At 44.2% G+C, this 18,551-nt stretch overlaps 2 protein-coding genes and 1 non-coding gene across 6 annotated transcripts in view; 2 read left to right on the top strand and 1 right to left on the bottom strand.

The window, feature by feature from the left end:
• Nucleotides 1–13,353, bottom strand: part of PDCD11 (programmed cell death 11) — a 49,660-nt gene extending 36,307 nt beyond the window's left edge. For both annotated transcript variants that reach the window (XM_019035123.4, XM_004050040.4), the window contains exons 1-8: nucleotides 13,206–13,353; nucleotides 11,414–11,526; nucleotides 9,413–9,544; nucleotides 6,656–6,823; nucleotides 4,762–4,923; nucleotides 3,839–3,962; nucleotides 3,155–3,336; nucleotides 133–240 (exon numbers count right to left, since the gene is read on the bottom strand). In XM_019035123.4, coding sequence (XP_018890668.2) covers nucleotides 133–240; nucleotides 3,155–3,336; nucleotides 3,839–3,962; nucleotides 4,762–4,923; nucleotides 6,656–6,823; nucleotides 9,413–9,544; nucleotides 11,414–11,515 — 978 coding nt within the window. In that variant the 5' untranslated portion in view covers nucleotides 11,516–11,526; nucleotides 13,206–13,353. The remainder of the gene's footprint in view (nucleotides 1–132; nucleotides 241–3,154; nucleotides 3,337–3,838; nucleotides 3,963–4,761; nucleotides 4,924–6,655; nucleotides 6,824–9,412; nucleotides 9,545–11,413; nucleotides 11,527–13,205) is intronic.
• Nucleotides 13,354–18,551, top strand: part of ATP5MK (ATP synthase membrane subunit k) — a 7,545-nt gene continuing 2,347 nt past the window's right edge. Inside the window, exons 1-5 of one of the 3 annotated variants that reach the window (XM_063710470.1) lie at nucleotides 13,422–13,527; nucleotides 13,904–14,190; nucleotides 15,539–15,734; nucleotides 17,455–17,550; nucleotides 17,635–17,727. In XM_063710470.1, the coding sequence (XP_063566540.1) occupies nucleotides 17,464–17,550; nucleotides 17,635–17,724 (177 nt within the window). In that variant the 5' untranslated portion in view covers nucleotides 13,422–13,527; nucleotides 13,904–14,190; nucleotides 15,539–15,734; nucleotides 17,455–17,463 and the 3' untranslated portion in view covers nucleotides 17,725–17,727. Of the gene's footprint in view, nucleotides 13,528–13,903; nucleotides 14,191–15,538; nucleotides 15,735–17,454; nucleotides 17,551–17,634; nucleotides 17,728–18,551 lie in introns of all 3 variants that reach the window. The other 2 variants (XM_031015637.3, XM_031015636.3) reach the window with 2 other exon arrangements.
• Nucleotides 15,572–15,633, top strand: MIR1307 (microRNA mir-1307). Its single transcript, NR_162084.1, has one exon. It is a non-coding gene; the product is annotated as a microRNA mir-1307 (primary transcript).

Below are 18,551 nucleotides of genomic sequence, written 5' to 3'. Positions count from 1 at the left end.
ATTATTCCTCTCATCTCCTCTCTGCACACCCATATGCATGCAGTCCTAGGACCTCCCTGTAGCTAGCTGTGATACTGGACAGCAAATGGACCACAACTGGAATCAAGAAAATATAGGCTCAACATTTCTTACTGCCTGATTTGAGAAATATGTTCCAGCTTTCTTGGGATCCAGGTGCATAAAGTCAACCACGCCCGTGAAGAATGTGAGGAAGTTTAGCGTAAGGCCAAATGGAGTCACCTAGAAATAAACAGAACAAGTTATAAAAAAAAGTTCTTTGAAAGAACCAGGAATGTGAGACATTGCTCACAGTAAACACTCAATGCCATAGTATCCCTAACTGTGTATATCTCTCCTCTCCCAGGTAACTCTTAACAATCTTTTCTTCCTACACAAATAACTGGCAGAACAATTCCTGCACTGGCTGTTTCTTTCCTTAGTAGGCTCACCTCCCTTCCAGCTAAGAGAGGACATCAATCCTCCCACTCTCTGGGAGTCCTCCATGGGATAGAAGGAGCTTTGTACATGTATCCTTGGGGAACTGCCAGCCTGACAACTGGAATAGATTGTTACTAACTTAGACATTTGCCCAGTATAGGAAGGTAAAAAAAAAGGTTAGAAAAAAAAGGACTTGCAAAAGGGAGATACTGACCACAAGCAAGCCAAGTCACCCTTATAGAGTCACCAAAAAGCGAAAAGTAACAATCCCCTCAAAAGATAGTGGTGAGGGAGATGAATGAAATCAGAGAACTAAGTCCTCTCTCTTACCTCCCCGGAAAATACTAAACCTATTCTCTGGGAAAACTGTTACCAGAATCAAAAAACAGGAAAAGTGCAAATTCTGAAAATGTCAATTAAATTCTAAATATCATGTAAATATTCTTATGTCAATTAAATTCTAAATATCATGTAAATATCCAGCCCCTTTCTTGTACTCATTCTCGGGCAGCCAGGCTTAGACCCTCGTGGGTGGAGATTGCCAGATCCTTTCTAGAGAAATCTAACATGCCAGAGAAGACCTATAACAATCACATTAGGAGGTTGCCCAAATTAAATCTGCTAGTCCTGTTCCTGACAGAAAAGTTAAATGGTCAACAAGAAGGCGGGCGCAGTGGCTCATGCCTATAATCCTAGCACTCTGGGAGGCTGAGGCAGGTGGACCACCTGAGCTCAGGAGTTTGAGACCAGCCTGGCCAACACAGTGAAACCCTGTCTCTACAAAAATACAAAAATTAGCCAGGTGTGGTGGTGGGTGCCTGTAGTCCCAGCTACTCCGGAGGCTAATGCAGGAGAATCACTTGAACCTGGATGGTGGAGGCTGCAATGAGCCGAGATCATGCCACTGCACTCCAGCCTAGGTGACAGAGCAAGACTCTGTCTCAAAAATAAATAAATAAATAATTATAAAAATTTTAAAAATTAAAAAAAGTCAACAATCCCACACAGGCACATAGACTTGCTCACAGTTTTTTAGTACCTCACTCATAATATGGCAATCTAAACAAAAACTTCCTAGAGAATTGGAAGTTAAAGTTGAGAGGCTCTCCCAGGATGCTTCTGGATAATGTACCACACTAAACGAGGGAGTAAACCCAAAAAGAAGAATACATGGGACCAAAGAAGGCTCCAATACAGACAGAGGAGACAGCAGAAGGGAAGTCCTAGGATACCGGCTATGCAGGAGCCCTACAGAGGAACTAGTCCATCCTAGAGCACAAGGACATTAAAAAGGGTTCTAGGTGGGAGGAAAAAGAAACTAGTAGTTTACTTAAAGGGTTTGAAAGCATGCAGAATTGTAGTGAGTGGAAAATAAGTTGAAGGTATAGGAAAAAATACTGATAGGAAGAGAATTTTGCAAATGACAAAAACAAAGCTGACTGCCAACTCCAAGGGAAAAAAGCTGTTCAAGGTCATAGTAGGCCAGGTGTGGTGGCTCACACCTGTAATCACGGCATATTGGAAGGCCCAGGCAGGCAGATCACTTAAGGTCAGGAGTTTGACACAAGCCTGGCCAACATGGTGAAACCCTGTCTCTACTAAAAACACAAAAACCAGCCGGGTGTGGTGGTGTATGCCTGTAGTCCCAGCTACTCGGGAGGCTGAGGCAGGGGGATCGCTTGAATCCGGGAGGCAGAGGTTGCAGTGACCCGAGATCACGCCACTGCATGCCAGCCTGGGCAACAGGGCGAGCCTCCGTCTCAAAAAAAAAAGAAAGTCATGCTAGTATGCTGGGCGAGGTCACTCATGCCTGTAATCCCAGCACTTTGGGAGGCCAGGGTGGAAGGATCACTAGAGCTCAGGAGTTCAACACCAGCCTGGGCAACATAGTAAGACTTCACCTCTATAAAATATATATATTTTGTTTGTTTGTTTGTTTGTTTGAGACGGAGTCTCGCACAGTCACCCAAGCTGGAATGCAGTGGCACAATCTTGGCTCACTGCAAGCTCCACCTCCTGGGTTCACGCCATTCTCCTGCCTCAGCCTCCCAAGTAGCTGGGACTACAGGTGCCCGTCACCACACCCAGCTAATTTTTTGTATTTTTAGTAGAGACGGGGTTTCACCGTGTTAGCCAAGATGGTCTCGATCTCCTGACCTCGTGATCAGCCTGCCTCAGCCTCCAAAGTGCTAGGAAAATATATATTTTTTTAAATTAAAAAAAGAGAGACCAAAATCTTTTCTACCTTGATAAAAAGTTAAAACTCAATGCCTAAGATTGAAAAATCAAGAGATACCAGCAGAAGCTTATTACTCAAATATATGGAGAGAAACTTCAAAAGATAAGCTAAAAGAGTTAAAGATGGGGGTTATGACGGATAAGTTCTTCATTATAAACCTTTTAATTCCATTTGACCTTTCAGATCAGCACTGTCCAACAGAAATACAATGCCAGTCACACAAGTAATTTTAAGTTTTCTAGCAGTCACATTTTAGAAACTACAAAGAAACAAAAGACTTTTTAGTATAGTTTTTTTAACCTAATATATCCAAAATATTATCATTTCAACATGCGGCACTGGCCACATTTGAAATGCTCAATGGGCGTAAGTGACTAGTGACTACCTTTATCAGACAGTAGTTTTAGACTTTATGCATTTAATATTTTGAAAAGAATTATTTTTATTTTAAAAAGTAGTAGTAGCATAACAGCTTACCTTCTGTACCTGAGCTTTGACCACCAGTCCTGGTAGCAAGTTATTAAGGTTCCAGCTCTGCTGTTCAGTAGCAATGGCAGTAGAAACCTCTGAGTGACCAACAGACAGACTAACAACTCCTCCGTTGCCTTTCACCTTTTCAACAATGCAATTCAGGTACTGACCCACCTTTAGTTTAGCACCTGTAAGCCCAGACCCAGGCCCCAAGAGGAAAAATGTATCCATGAGAAGGACTTTTAACGTGGGCCCAAGTAATAACTGAAAAGACCCATGGCCTACCTGCCCAGTTAGCATCAGTTAGTCCCCAAAGTCCCAATCTCTAAGGGGCCAACTACAAGAAGGAAATGAAGTTATCCTAATTGATCTGGAATTTAATTACCACACAAAAATACACAAGCCAGGAGACTGCTGGTTCAGAAGCCATGGGGGCCCTAATTGCAGTGGAATCTTCCAGGTTAGAAAAACTGACACTGTTCCATCAGATCTTAGTGAGACCCTGCCACTCGCTGGCCCTTCATACACATCTTTCCTTTCCTATTAACTAGGATTAAGTGCTGGTTTTACCAAAGCCACAGCACCTTCAGGGTCACCATTCTGTCATGTTACTCATCAAAATGGCACTTAAATATAATCCCCACATGTACCACCTCACCACCATGTACTGGCCCCTTTTCTTGCCCTCACCTTTGTTCTTCTGTCTGATGTACTCCTGGGCTTTCAGCAGTGGCAGAAAAGCTCTGGTCCCATCAACACCAATGTCCACTAGGTAGCCATGGTCTTCCAGGCTGGATACGGTACCTGTAAGTAGCTGGGGAAGAGAAAGTAGTCCCAGAAGTTCCAATTCAAAGGTAACAGGACACACACAAAACATCCAAACTTGAATGTTCCTGCCACTAAGCTCACACTCTGCCACTATCCCACTCCCACATTAAACTTTAAGCCACAATCCCACTAGACAGCAGACATCAAATTCAACACTCCCAGACTTGAAGGAGCTGATGGTTGCCAGGCAATGAGGAATGTTTAACACAGCTGAATGATGGAACAATATAGAAGAGTCTCTTGCCTGCTATCAAAAGATAGCAGACTTTTGGCCGGGCACAGTGGCTCACGCCTGTAATCCCAGCATTCTGGAAGGCTGAGGCAGGCAGATCACTTGAGGTCAAGAGTTTGAGACCAGCCTGGCCAACATGGTGAAATCCCGTCTCTATTAAAAATACAAAAATTAGCTGGGCATGGCACCTGTAATCCCTGCCTCAGGAGGTTGAGGCAGAAGAATTGCTTAAACCCAGGAGGTGGAGGCTGTGGTGAGCCGAGATCACACCACTGCTTTCTAGCCTGGGCAACAACAGCGAAACTCTGACTCAAAAAAAAAAAAAAAGAAATTTGGACTTGCTTTCTCTTTTCTCTTCTCCAATGTAATGATTAGGTTCAAGTCTTCAATGTCCATTAAGTACCCAAAGAACCCAAGAGACCTTCCTTCCAGAAAAAGAACCACTCCTATGTGTAACAATTGAGCTGAAAGTAAAAGGTGGCCTAGACCACGCTCCCTCAGAGGCAGAGAGAAGGCACATTGCCACTCTTCCTCCCCAACCCTAGACACCTACCATGCCAGGCTTCAGGGCCTCAGCACTCAGCACTCTGTTGACATTTTTGGGGTTCAGAGACAGCTTGACACTCTTCTTGCCCCTGTCTGTGATGCCCAGACTGCTCACCACACATCTTACCAGCATTCCAGGTGAGAAAAGTTCAGGCAAGTGAAGTAGGTCCTGCATAACACAAATGAGAAAGACCTGATACACACCCTTCTACTGAACCAAAAATCCATTACCCAGCTTTGGCTCAGTGACTTCTCATCCTCAGACCCCAGAGAACCCAAAAGGTGGGTGAGGAATAACCCCCCATCCACAAAGGAAGTTGGGTCTGTGGCCTAGCCACAGTCTTGAATTTCAGCATAAGGCCTTCAAATATTTCCACATAACTGGCATGTAAAATGACTTGTCAAAAGAGTTGTCTACACTTTCTGCCTCTACTTCATCCCTTACTCATTCTTCGGCTCACTGCAATCTGCTTTCCACCCCTCTCACTCCACCACTTTATCTCCCATAGAATCACCAATGAGTTCCATATTGTTAAATCCAGTGGTCAGTTTTGCAGTCTATCTCTTACATGACCATTAAAAAGCACTTGAGGGTCAGGTGTGGTGGCTCATGCCTGTAATCCCAGCACTTTGGGAGGCCAAGGCGGGCAGATCACCTGAGGTCAGGAGTTTGAGACCAGCCTGGCCAACATGGTAATACCCTGTCTCTACTAAAAATACAAAAATTAGCTGGGTGTGGTGACATCTGCCTGTAATCCCAGCTACTGAGGAGGCTGAGGCAGGAGAATTGCTTGAACCTGGGAGCTGGAGGTTGCAGTGAGCCGAGATCATGTCACTGCACTCCAGCCTGGGCTAAAGAGTGAGACTCCATCTCAAAAACAAACAAACAAAAATCATAGGTCAGGCATGATGGCTCACACCTATAATCCCAACACTCTGGGAGGCCGAGGCGGGTGGATCATTTGAGGTCAGGAGTTAGAGACCAGCCTGGCCAACATGGTAAAGCCCTGTCTCTACTGAAAATACAAAAATTAGCTGGGTGTGGTGGCTGGCACCTGTAATCCCAGCTACTGGGGAGGCTGAGGCAGGAGAATCACTTGAACCCAGGAGATGGAGGTTTCGGTGAGCTGAGATCATGCCACTGCACTCCAGCCTGGGCAACAGAGTGAGACTCTGTCTCAAAAACTGAAAAATCATGATCATCTCTCCCAATCCAGGTCCCCTTCAGGGTTTCCTATCTCAGGATGTCATGACCAAGCATCAAATCATGCAAAACAGAAACCTAGAACTCAGCCCTGACACCTCTATCTGCCCCACCACCCATATTGAATCTATCACCAAGCAATGACTTTGCCTCCTCAGTCCTCAGGAAATCCTGAACCCAGGTCACCATCAATCTCAGGACATGAACGACTACAAGAGCCTCCTAACTTGTCTCTAAGCAACTTCTCATGCCTCTTCAATCTACACGTTATGCTGTACCCCAATGAGAACATTTCAAGGACTTCCCATTGATTCTAGAATTTAAAAACAACCCTTAAAATGGTCTACAAGGCTGCATATGCCCTGGCCCCCATTCAGGCTCTCCTGCCCATCTCACATCACACTCTCTCTTGCTCTCCTTACCTAGCCATACTAGCCTTCTCTCTGTTATATATTACATTGCTTCTGCCTGAACGCCTTTCCTTCTTTATCTAGGGAACCCTCATTCTTTAGATCTCAGCTTAAGCATCCCTTCCTCAACAGTCTTCCAGGCTCCCAGACTTAGTCAAAAATTCCTTTATGATAAACTCTCACGGGACCTTGTACTTTCCCTTCCTAGCACCTGGCAAAGTTGTAATTTTAAATCTATTTGTGTTCCACTTATTTTCAATAACAGGCTTCATTCGGATTTCCCTTACCTTCAGAGGTTGTTCTTGTGTCACCTGCTCATTCAGCTTTTTGGTGTAGGCATCACAGATTTCAGTGACTTGCACAAACCCCTGGAGGCCATTGGGGAGACTAATCACCAGTTCCAGTTCATTCACCTCTTTCACGCAACCCAAAATCCGCATTCCCTCACACAGAGACTAGAAGAGAAAAAGTGAAATGTGTACAATAAGGATGGGAACAACAATAGGGAAGGTTGGAAGGTCTGGCTTCTAGTGTCAATTTAAAAGCTATAAGGCCGAGCACAGTGGGTTACGCCCTATAATTCCAATACTTTGGGTGGCCAAGGCTGGAGGACTGCCCGAGCTCAGGAGTTTGAGACCAGCCTGGGCAACGTAGTTTCTCCAAAAAAAAAAGATTAGCCAGGCATAGTGGTACACGCCTGTAGTCACAGGTACTCGGAGGTGAGTGGATCGCTTGAGCCAGGAGGTTGAGTCTGCAGTGAGCTGTGATCACACCACTGCACTCCAGCCTTGGCAACAAAGTGACACCCTATCTCAAAAAATAAACATAAAAAATAGGCCGGGTACAGTGGCTCATGCCTGTAGTCCCAGCACTTTGGGAGGCTGAGGCGGGTGGATCACCTGAGGTCAGGAGTTCGAGAGCAGCCTGGCCAACATGGCAAAACCCCGTCTCTACTAAAAATACAAAAATTAGCCGGGCATGGTGGCAGGTGCCTGTAATTCCAGCTACTCAGGAGGCTGAAGCAGGAGAATCACTTGAACCTGGGAGGTGGAGGTTGCAATGAACTGAGATCATGCCACTGCACTCCAGCCTGGGCAACAAGAGTGAAACTCTGTCTCGAAAATAAAAAAAAATAAATAAATAAAAAATAAAAACCTACAGGAATTTTATAAATGAAAAGAAATACACATGTGTACATATCAGTGAACTTCTCAAATATCTGACAAAGCACTGTAAAAGGTCTAGATTATACAACAGTGTTAACAGCACTGGGATACTGGAGGACACCTTTGCCTTTTACATTATTCTGAGCAACCCAAACTCAAATGCCTGGCAGACAACACAATGAAGGAAGCCAGCTAGTGGAGACAATGGCAGTCTGGAGTGACCATGCCAGGTCTAAAGGGCACAACCACTACTCAGCTCCTTGTCATTACAAACATGAGGGAATACGGGCCTTCTGCTATCAGTACTTTCAAATTTTTACAAGAAGCCAGAAATCACATTTTCATGTAAAAAAAATTTTTAGTTTTCAGCCAGGTGCAGTGGCTCACGCCTGTAATCCCAGCACTTTGGGAGGCGGAGGCGGGCGGATTACGAGGTCAGGAGATTGAGACCATCCTGGCTAACATGGTAAAGCCCCGTCTCCACCAAAAATACAAAAACTTAGCTGGGCGTGGTGGCGGGCGCCTGTAGTCCCAGCTACTCAGGAGGCTGAGGCAGGAGAATGGCGAGAACCCAGGAGGCGGAGCTTGCAGTGAGCAGAGCAGAGATGGCACCTCTGCACTCCAGCCTGGGCGACTATGCGAGACTCCGTCTCAAAAAAAAAAAAATTTAGTTTTCTAATGTTGGCACCAAGTCTAATAATTTTTTTAAAGTATCATATAGGACAAAATATTGACTCTGAATCTAGCCAAATCTGAATGTTCCTCTTCAAAGTTATTTAACTTCTTTTCTTTTTTATAACTAACATATATTAGTGTTATCATCTAAAAATGTAAGGCAGGCTGGCCGCGGTGGCTCACACCTGTGATTCCAGCACTTTGGGAGGCCAAGGCGGGCGGATCACGAGGTCAGGAGTTCCAGACCAGCCTGACCAACATGGTGAAACCCCATCTCTATTAAAAATACAAAAATTAGCCAGGCGTGGTGAGACACCTGTAATCCCAGCTACTCAGGAGGCTGAGGCAGGAGAATTGCTTGAACCTGGGAGGCAGAGGTTGCAGTGAGCTGAGATCACACCACTGCACTCCAGCCTGGGCAACAGAGAGAGATTCTGTCTCAAAATAAATAAATAAATAAAATAAAATAATTTCAAAATTAAAAAATAAAAAATAAAAATGTAAGGAACACAGACCACTTCAATTCTTGGAAATGGGTTTCACATGTATGAAATGAATGGGTAAGATTAGAATGACTGCTAAAGTTACTGTCCATTCTAACCTCTGAATACATCAGAACTCAAGTCCTGTGAGGACACAAACAAGCCCACGACAGCTGTAAAGGAAAAAAAGGGGGCAGGCACGGTGGGTAGCTCATGTCTATAATCCCAACACTTTGGGAGGCTGAGGCAGGAGGATTGCTTGAGCACAGGAGTTCGAGACCAACCTGGGCAAAATAGCAAGATCCAAGCCCTACAAAAGATTTAAAAATTAGCTGGGCATGGTGACACACACCTTTAGTAGTCCCAATTGCTCAGGAGAAGCTGAGGCAGGAAGATTGCTTGAGCCCAGGAGTTCAAGGCTAAAGTGAGCTATGATCATGCCTGCATTCCAGCCTGAGCAGCAGAGTCAGGCCTGTCTCTGGAAAATAATAAATAAATACAAAGAAAAAGAAAAGATTCCTGGCATCGGTTAGCAATGGAAGGAAATCATGCTCACTCCTTAGCATAAATTCCAAGCATCTCTACACACACACGCATGAAATATAATATATTAAGGGGAAAATGGAATTAAGGAAAAAAAGAAGGAAAGAAGAAAGAAAGAACATACACAAACTTAAGCAACCAAGGTCAACTGTTTAAATGAAAACCAACTTTAACAAACCTCAACACTAAGGATTTCAAACTTCTCTCTTGCGGACTTGCTGCTTTCTCTCTTTTCGATTTTCAACTTTTTTGTTTTTGCTGGGCCCTTCTGGCTCTTTTTTCTTTTGGTGGATCCCTCTTCAGTAGAAATCTAGAAGCGGGTAGGGGGAACCCACAAAGACCCAAAAGAATAAGAAGCAATCTGACTTTTCCCTCCTATTTCAGGTCATCACTCACCTTGCTTTGTTACTCCTTCACTCCACCCTACCCCATCCCACTCCCAATTGTTCCTTTAATTCTTGCTTAAAAAAAAAAAAAAAAAAAAAAAGGGGAGCCGCCAATGCTCCCTCTGCCCAAGGTCTGAGAAGCCTCCTTCATGTTCCCAAAGTCTCTTCTCTCTTGTGTTCTCCCTCTCTTGACTGGGATGAACACTGGGTTCCCCAGTTTGAGAAGCAATGTAGAATAGTGCATGAAAATGGACACCAGAGTTACACAGACCCAAGTTAAATTCTCATCTTTTCCACCATAACAAGCTATGTGGTTTCAGCTAAATTATATAAAATCCAGGCACAGTGGCTCACGCCTGTAATCCCAACACTTTGGGAGGCCAAGGTGGGCAGATCACTTGAGATTAGGAGTTCAAGACCAGCCTGGCCAACAGGCTGTTTTTTTTTTCCACTAAAAATACAAAAAAATTTAGCCGAGCATGGCAGCACGCACCTATAGTCCCAGGTACTCAGGAGGCTGATACAGGAGAATCGCTTGAACCAAGAGTGGAGGTTGCAGTGAGCTGAGATCACAACACTGCACTCCAGCCTGGGCGACAGAGCAAGACACTGTTCCTCATCATGGAATTGCAATCAGTGCTTCATAGTACAGTTGAAAAGATTACATAATATAGACCTAAAGCCACACACTCAAATGTTAGTTCCCTTCCCCCAAGCATTTGGAGCACAGCCTAGTCTAGGTGAGACTGTGAAGTCTAATGCAAATTCTGACCATTACATGTGGCAAGGAACCCCTGTAAAAATGCAATGATCAGTCAGGCACAGTGGAACATGCCTGTTGTTCCAGCTACTCAGGAGGCTAAGGAGGGAGGATCGACTGAGCCCAGGAGTTTAAGTCCAGCCTGAGTAACAGAGTGAAACATCATCTCTCCCCATCTCTTGAAAAAACAACAACAAAAATAACAAAAACATCAGCTGGGTGCAGTGGCTCACACCTGCCATCCCAGCACTTTGGGAGGTCAAGGTGAGCAGATCATCTGAGGTCAGGAGTTTCAGACCAGCCTGGCCAACATGGTGAAACCCCATCTCTAACAAAAATACAAAAATTAGTCAGGTATGGTAGCAGGCACCTGTAATCCCAGCTACTCACGCCACTGCACTTCAGCATGGGCAACAGAGTAAGACTCCGTCTCAAAAAAAAAAAAAACAAAAAACTGCTTCCTCTCCATCCTTAATCAACATGGCACATGGCAAAGAGTGTCTAAGAACAAGGAACAGCACTTTATTTATTTTGTTTGTGTGTTTTTTGAGACAGAGTCTCACTCTGTCGCCCAGGCAGGAGAGCAGTGGCACAATATTGGGTCACTGCAACCTCCGCCTTCTTGGTTCAAGCAATTCTCATGCCTCAGCCTCCCAAGTAGCTAGGACTACAGGTATACCACCATGCCCAGCTAGTTTTGGTATTAGTATAGACGGGGTTTCACCATGTTGGCCAGGCTGCTCTTGAATTCCTAGCCTCAAGTGATCCGCCTGCCTTGGCTTCCCAAACTGCTGGGATTACAGGCATGAGCCACTACGCCCAGCTAACAACAGTACTTTAATACTAAATGCCAAGCTTCAAAAGATACAGCCTTGTGGTGGTATGGCCTCTCTAAATGAGTTAAATTTATAGAAGTAGACTTCAATGCAAAAAAAATCTGGAAAAATAACACATTCTCAAATAAGGCTCATTTTTCACAAGACACTACAGTAAAAGTTTCCAGTGAGTGTCACCAAACAAGCATACTACTTACATCAAATAAGTTGTCTTGTTCAACTGACTGCTGGAAAGCTTTCTCTGGTTTGTGGATCTTTCTTGTACCTCCTCGGGGGAAGCTTTCTTCCAGGTTTGCCATGTTTGAGTCTCCTAAAAACAATGCAAAGGATAATGGTGACATGTTGTCTTGGTAGCAGATTTCAGAAAGGTGTTATCAACGGGCAAGAGACAGAACGTTCCAGCAATATGCTAGACAACATTCAGGACTACAACATAGATGGTTTAGATGTCAGGCCCGGAATAATCCATACTTCATCTTTCCAAAGGTCTCTGCTTCAAAACCACAAGTCCACCCACCTTCTTCCAGAAATAAGAAGTTATAGATTCAATGTAGCACATACTCACTAAGCAGCTACAGTTAAGTCAGAGATACACTGTAGCTCTATAGATGAATATATAATCCTCTGCCTTCAAAGAACATGCACACTTTTTGGAAGATAAAACAATTATGCAAGTAACTTAAAATGCAAATCAGATTATAAATGATCACAAAGATGTAGGAAAGGATAAGGCAATGTAGGAAGGGATAAGTAAAGGAGGCAAGCTTCATAAAGATCTTTTTTAGCTGAAGGGTAAAAGATGAACAGAAGCTTGACAGGTAGAAAGGGAATGTGAGAAAAGACATGGATGGGAAAAGCCTATTATTTCAATAAACACCAGCAATTTCCCTATCAAACAACTGCTCAAAGGCTTGCTGTTGTCTGTGAAGAATTATTCAACTAGACCACTGGGAGATTAAAGCATAAAAATTGAAGTTAAATTTTAAAGAAGGCCGGGCACCATGGCTCACACCTGTAATGCCAGCACTTCGGGAGCCCGAGGCGCATGGATCATCTGAGGTCAGGAGTTCGAGACCAGCATAGTCAACATGGCGAAACCCCGTCTCTACCAAAAACGCAAAAATTAGCCGGGCGTGGTGGCATGCGCCTAATCCCAGCTACTAGGCAGGCTGAAGCGTGAGAATTGCTTGAGGCCGGGAGGCGGAGGTTGCAGTGAGCTGAGATCATGCCGCTGCACTCCAACCTGGGGGACAAAGTGAGGCTCTGTCTCAAAAAAATTAAAGGAGAAGTTGGGCTTTTTTGTGGAAGACCTTGAATTAGATATGGGTAGTTTGCTTTGGCAAGTCAGAGACTTAAGCAGGGAAAGCGAGAGAACAGTAAGCAAGAAAAATACGCTGCAGGCTATAGATTGGACATGAAGAGAGACAGTACTGAAGGCAAGTAAATTCGGTAGAAGGATTCAAATGCACTGTTTCCTGTTATCTCAGTGACAGAAAAAAAAAAAAAAAGGATTCAAATGCAGTACAGCAGAGAAACCATGAGAACCAGAACTGGGTATAAGTGAAAACAGAAGACAGGAGAGGTTAGTTCTGACAGACACTTGGTAATAAGACTCTAGAAGGGCTTTAGACTAGAGAAGTGATGACCGGGTGGGGCCAAGGATATGGAATCAGGGATGGGTATATGATTCATAGAAACAGGAAAGTTTGGGGGGTCTAGTTTGCTGATAATTTCACCCTTAATTTCCTTTCAAACAAGGGGAAACTGAGGCTCTGAAAAGTAAGGCGATCCAGGGGCACAGAAGATACTTAGGCTACTTTCCGAACACAAAGCCTGGGGTTACAGGGGCTGCTAGAACAGAGCCGGCTTCGAAGCGGGGCTAAGGTAGCCGAACCACACTCATCTAGCGTGTGCCTGGCAGGGAACCAGGCCTGGGACAGACCTGACAGCCATGAGGTTTCCTCCTTTTTCGCCTCTGCCTTTACTCACCAGCGCCACGGCGTCTGCACCCAGCTACCACTGAGCTCGCGCCGCGGTACTCACACACGCGGAGACCAGGACACCCACAGTCCAGTGCAATTCTTCCGGAAGTGTGGGCGGGCTCAACACCCTACTTCCGTTGCTGTGTTGCGGAGGTGACCTAGAGACAGGAATCGGAAGGGCGGGATTTGGAGCCATAGCCAATCGTCGCATTAGGCCGAATCGCGGGGGCCGGCTAAATGCGTGCGGGGGAGGTGGCTTCTTCCGGCCGGGCCGAGAGGTGGTTACGTTCGTTGAAGGACACCAGCTGCGGAATTTGCTGCTTTGGCAGGTGGGTGAAGAGGGGAGGCCGGGCTTGGACCTCGCGCCTGCACGTTGCAGGACCGCCCGCCGTTTCTGGCCGAGGAGCAACTCGAGATCTTAGCTTTGGAGGAGAGAAACGGTGGGGAATGGGAAAGGAGCTAGAAAAAACGAGGGGCGCAAGGGGGCGGCCAGCGGGTGAGAAGCCTCGAGGTGAGGCGGATAGGTGCGCCCAAGGGCTCCCACAGTTCCCGAAGACCCTTAGATTGCATTCGCCAGTGGAGAAAAATGAGGCCTTCCGCGAAGCGTCCCTCGAGGTCACCCAGTGACGTAATATTGGACGAGGACTAGGGCTTCTGATCCCCATCACCGGCCGAATTAACCTCTTTTCTTCTGTATGTCCATAGCTGTTTGTTCCCACCGAGCTGTGCTTTAGGAAGCTGGCCAGCCGGGCCTCCTTTAGGTGCGCTGCAGCCTTTTTCAAAGCGAGTGAATGTGGCCCGGCCCCTACAGTTCGCCAGGCCTGCTGTAAAAGGGTTAGATTTCAGTCTGTAGACGATCAGTGGGAAGGCCTTTCTTAGGAGGTAACCAGAACAGAGAGCTGTAAACTCCGTGAATGCAAGAGGCTGCTTCTGTTACCTGAGTGGTTCTCACTCATCTTTGCCTTCCTTACCTCGTGATCTCACCATTCCAGGTAGGTGTTAAGTTAGAAAGGAAAATAGCAATATCGAGGAACAGAGAAAGTAACAAGAGCTATTGGTCAATTTGGACCTTTAATAAAGTGCCCATCTCACAGGTGGAGAGAGGCATGGAAGGATTAGTTACATTTAAGAGCAGTTAGTGGCCGGGCGCGGTGGCTCACGCCTGTAATCCCAACACTTTGGGAGGCCGAGGCGGGTAGATCACCTGAGGTCCAGAGTTCGAGACCAGCCTGAGTAATATGGTGAAACCCCGTCCCTACCAACAATACAAAAATTAGCCGGGCGTGGTGGCGCGCGCCTGTAGTTCCAGTTACTTGGGAGGCTGAGGCAGGAGAATCGCTTGACCCCGGGAAGCGGAGATTGCAGTGAGCCGAGATCGCACCACTGCACTCCAGCCTGGACGACAGAGCGAGACCTTGTCTCAAGAAGGGCAGTTAGCAACTTAATTAAAACATACCACCATTTAACAACATTAAATCACAACTAGGAGTCTTACAAAGGGCACTGTAAACACAAGGGTTCCTTTATCTTTGCCCTAAAGTAACCTGCACCGTGCTGAAGAGTGCAGAACCAAATTTTTCGACCTTACTCCGATAATGATCTCACCAGCAACAATCCCGTTCCCCATTTGGCCCTCCATTTGAGCGTCTCAAGAGTCCTCCTCCTTTAAGACCCAGACTAACTTGAGTGATTGATTTCAGTTCTTGAACCATGCACTTCCCTGCAATCAGAATTAGTCTTCTGTGGGATATCACAAAACATCAGCCTTCCTCCCATATTGTGTGTAAATTAAAGGGAAATTTAAAGCGCCATAGTATTGTTGGGCATATCCTCCTAAAAAGTTTAGTTAGATGTAATGTAGTGGAGGTCTTCGTTAATGGTCAAAGTGAAGCCCTTATTTTCTGTAGCGTTTCTCCTAAAAACCTGCTTCAGACCCTAAGAAGTGAATCCAAAAATGTATCATGAAATGAATGGAGCTGGTGGGGGGGCAGGGGGAAGTATGTCTTTAGTAAGTTTAGTAAAGTGGAACAGTTGATAGCTACATTATAAAGTTGCTTTTATCGCTTCTGTTGGCTAAGATCAAGTGTATAAAGTTACTTTTAATGGAGATTTTCCTACTTGGGCTAGACTGGCCAAGGTCTCTGAAGAGGCCTAAGGAAGTTTGGATTTCCTTCATTGCTCCAAGAACCTTCTTGAAACTTGAAAATTAAGATCATTTTTCTCAAATTTTCATTGCCAATTCTTTACACAAGAATGCCTCTGAAAGCCTTTGAATGGGGGAGTTCCAGTTTCCATAGCAATGACTCCCTGACAGATATCTCCCTCTTCCATTTCATCAAGACCCAGCTGAGTCACTGTCACTGCCTACCAATCTCGACCGGACCTCGACCGGCTCGTCTGTGTTGCCAATCGACTCGGCGTGGCGTCGGTCGTGGTAGATAGGCGGTCATGCATACGAATTTTCAGCTCTTGTTCTGGTGACCTTTTGAATACGTCTTGTCTATAAAAGAAATTCATGCCTTTGTAAAATACACAGGTACTATAGATTAAGCTGCCTTTGCTATATATTCTTCCAGTTTTTTTAATACTTACTATTTTTCTATTTCATTTACTGCAGTATTTTTCAAACTTTAGCATGCTTTAGAATTATCTAGAAGCCTTATTAAAATAGATTTCTGGACCCAGAGTTTCTGATTCAATACGTAGGGCCTAAGAATTTGCACTAACAAGTTTCCAGTGATGCTAATGCTGCTGGTCTAGGGACAAGACTCAGAACCATTGATGTGCTTTATGAAATCCAGAAATAAGATTTTTTCTTACAAAATTGAACGTTACTTGGGACATCTTCCCATGTCAGTACACAAAGATCTGTGCATATTGTGTCGTTTAATGGAAACCATCATTTTTTAATCAGTCTTCTATAGATGGACTTTTAAGATTTTCATAAACAGTATTTCATTGACCATCTTTGAACCACACAATGTGTTTCCACTTTGTAATATTTCAATAAGGGTAAATTCCTGGAGAAAAAAACCAGCTAGTTGAAAGGGTATACTCATTTTATAATTCGATAAGAGACTGCCAAATTGCACTTTCTGAAGGTTGTACCAGTTTATTTATTTATTTATTTTTTTTTTTTTTTTTGAGATGGCGTCTCGCTCTGTTGCCCAGGCTGGAGTGCAGTGGTGCAGTCTAGGCTCACTGCAAGCTCCGCCTCCCAGGTTCATGCCATTCTCCTGCCTCAGCCTCCCGAGTAGCTGGGACTACAGGCGCCCACCACCACACCCGGCTAATTTTTTGTATTTTTAGTAGAGACAGGGTTTCACCGTGTTAGCCAGGATGGTCTCGATCTCCTGACCTTGCATCTACCCGCCTTGGCCTCCCAAAGTGCTGGGATTACAGGCATGAGCCACCGTGCCAGGCTGGTTTTACCAGTTTATACTCCAAGCAACAGAGAGAATTCTTAGTTTTCTTACATACTTAATACTACTACTTACCATAATTTTATTTTTGCTTGTTTGATGATTAAATATTGATCTCATTTTACATTTCTTTGACTAATAGGTTTTATGTTTTTTTTTGTTTTTGGCTTTTTTTCTTAATATTTTCCCTTCCCTGAGATGACTTAAATATTTCCCCATGTTTTCTTCCAGGACTTTTTGGTCTCACTATTTACATTTAAATCTTTTATCTATTTTGGTGGTGGTGCAAGGATTCCAGCTTCCTTCCTACCACCAGTAGCTATTATTAACTCCATTTAATAAATTATCCCTTCTCCCTTCTCCCATGGAGGTCCTAAATTACTTATAACAAGAAAAATTGTATAAGTAGGGGTTGTAATTGAGCTGTTTAGTTGATGATCACCCGTTGAATGTTTGAAAAATACCAGCTCCAATTTTTGAGTAGCCTTAAAATGGATTAATTCAATGGACTGTGGTGTGATGGAGCCAGGAATGAAAATATTAAGCTGTATTGGGTCAGAGAATGAACTTAGCAGGGGCTATTGTGTGATTTGATGTATTCTGAGGTGTTCATGAAATAGCAATCAAGGTAAAATCCTACTTCCAAAAGCTTTTCTTATCAGGAAGGCTTTTTCCACCATCTTTGCTACTTCTGTGTTGGGTGAGATATAGATAAAAATTTACAGTATTTATATGCAGTGACCTTGAGTTTTTAGACTAAAACAAGACAAAATTTATTTACTTTTAAATTACATCCAAACCAATTTAATGTTGCTTTCTTTCTTTTTTTAAAAGATTGAAATCATGGCAGGTCCAGAAAGTGATGCGCAATACCAGTTCACTGGTATTAAAAAATATTTCAACTCTTACACTCTCACAGGTAGAATGAACGTAAGTATTGATAACTTTAAGCAGTTATATTTTAAAATAATATAGATGGAACAAGTCTTGTTTACTTTTTTCTTTCTTTCTCAGTGTGTACTGGCCACATATGGAAGCATTGCTTTGATTGTCTTATATTTCAAGTTAAGGTCCAAAAAAACTCCAGCTGTGAAAGCAACGTAAATGGTAAGAAGTTGACATTTAAACCTTTATAATTTAGCCATTTTGATGTTAGGATTTTTCCCTAACATTTAGTATAAAAATAAATCATTGTCATTTTGCAAAATTTATAGCATACAAGAAAAAAAAAATACAGAGGCCTAGCATAGTGGCTCATACCTGTAATCCCAGCACTTTGGCAGGCCAAGGCGGGCAGATGACTTGAGCCCAGAAGTTCAAGACCAGCCTGGGCAACATGATGAAACCCCATCTCTACCAAAAAACAAAAATTAGCCAGAGTGGGAGAACTATTTAAGTCCAGGAGGCGAAGGTTGCAGTGAGCCGAGATCACGCCACTGCATTCCAGCTTGGGCGAAAGAGCAAAACCCTGTCTCAAAAAAAAAAAAAGAGGCTGGGTGCAGTGGCTTGTGCCTGTAATCCCAGCACAATGGGAGGCCGAGGCAGGCGGATCACCTGAGGTCAGGAGTTTGAGACCAGCCTGGCCAACATGGTGAAACCCCATCTCTACTAAAAATACAAAAGTTAGCCAGGTGTGGTGGCAGGCGCCTATAATCCCAGCTACTCGGGAGGCTGAGGCAGGAGAATAGCTTGAGCCCAAGAGGCAGAGGTTGCAGTGAGCTGAGATCACGCCATTGCACTCCAGCCTGGGGGACAAGAGCAAGACTTCGTCTCAAAAAAAAAAAAAGCGAGAAAAATATTGCCCATGTCCCAAGACCCTAACAATTTTTGTTACATGTATTTTGTTTGGTTTCCAGTGACTATGATCACGTCTGTAATTTTGTCTTATACCAAATATATCTTTAATTTGAATGCATGTCTGTTTATAAATA

This window comes from Gorilla gorilla, chromosome 8, assembly GCF_029281585.2.
Source record: "Gorilla gorilla gorilla isolate KB3781 chromosome 8, NHGRI_mGorGor1-v2.1_pri, whole genome shotgun sequence".
NCBI lineage: Eukaryota > Metazoa > Chordata > Mammalia > Primates > Hominidae > Gorilla > Gorilla gorilla.
This window is presented reverse-complemented; position numbering and strand designations above follow the sequence as displayed.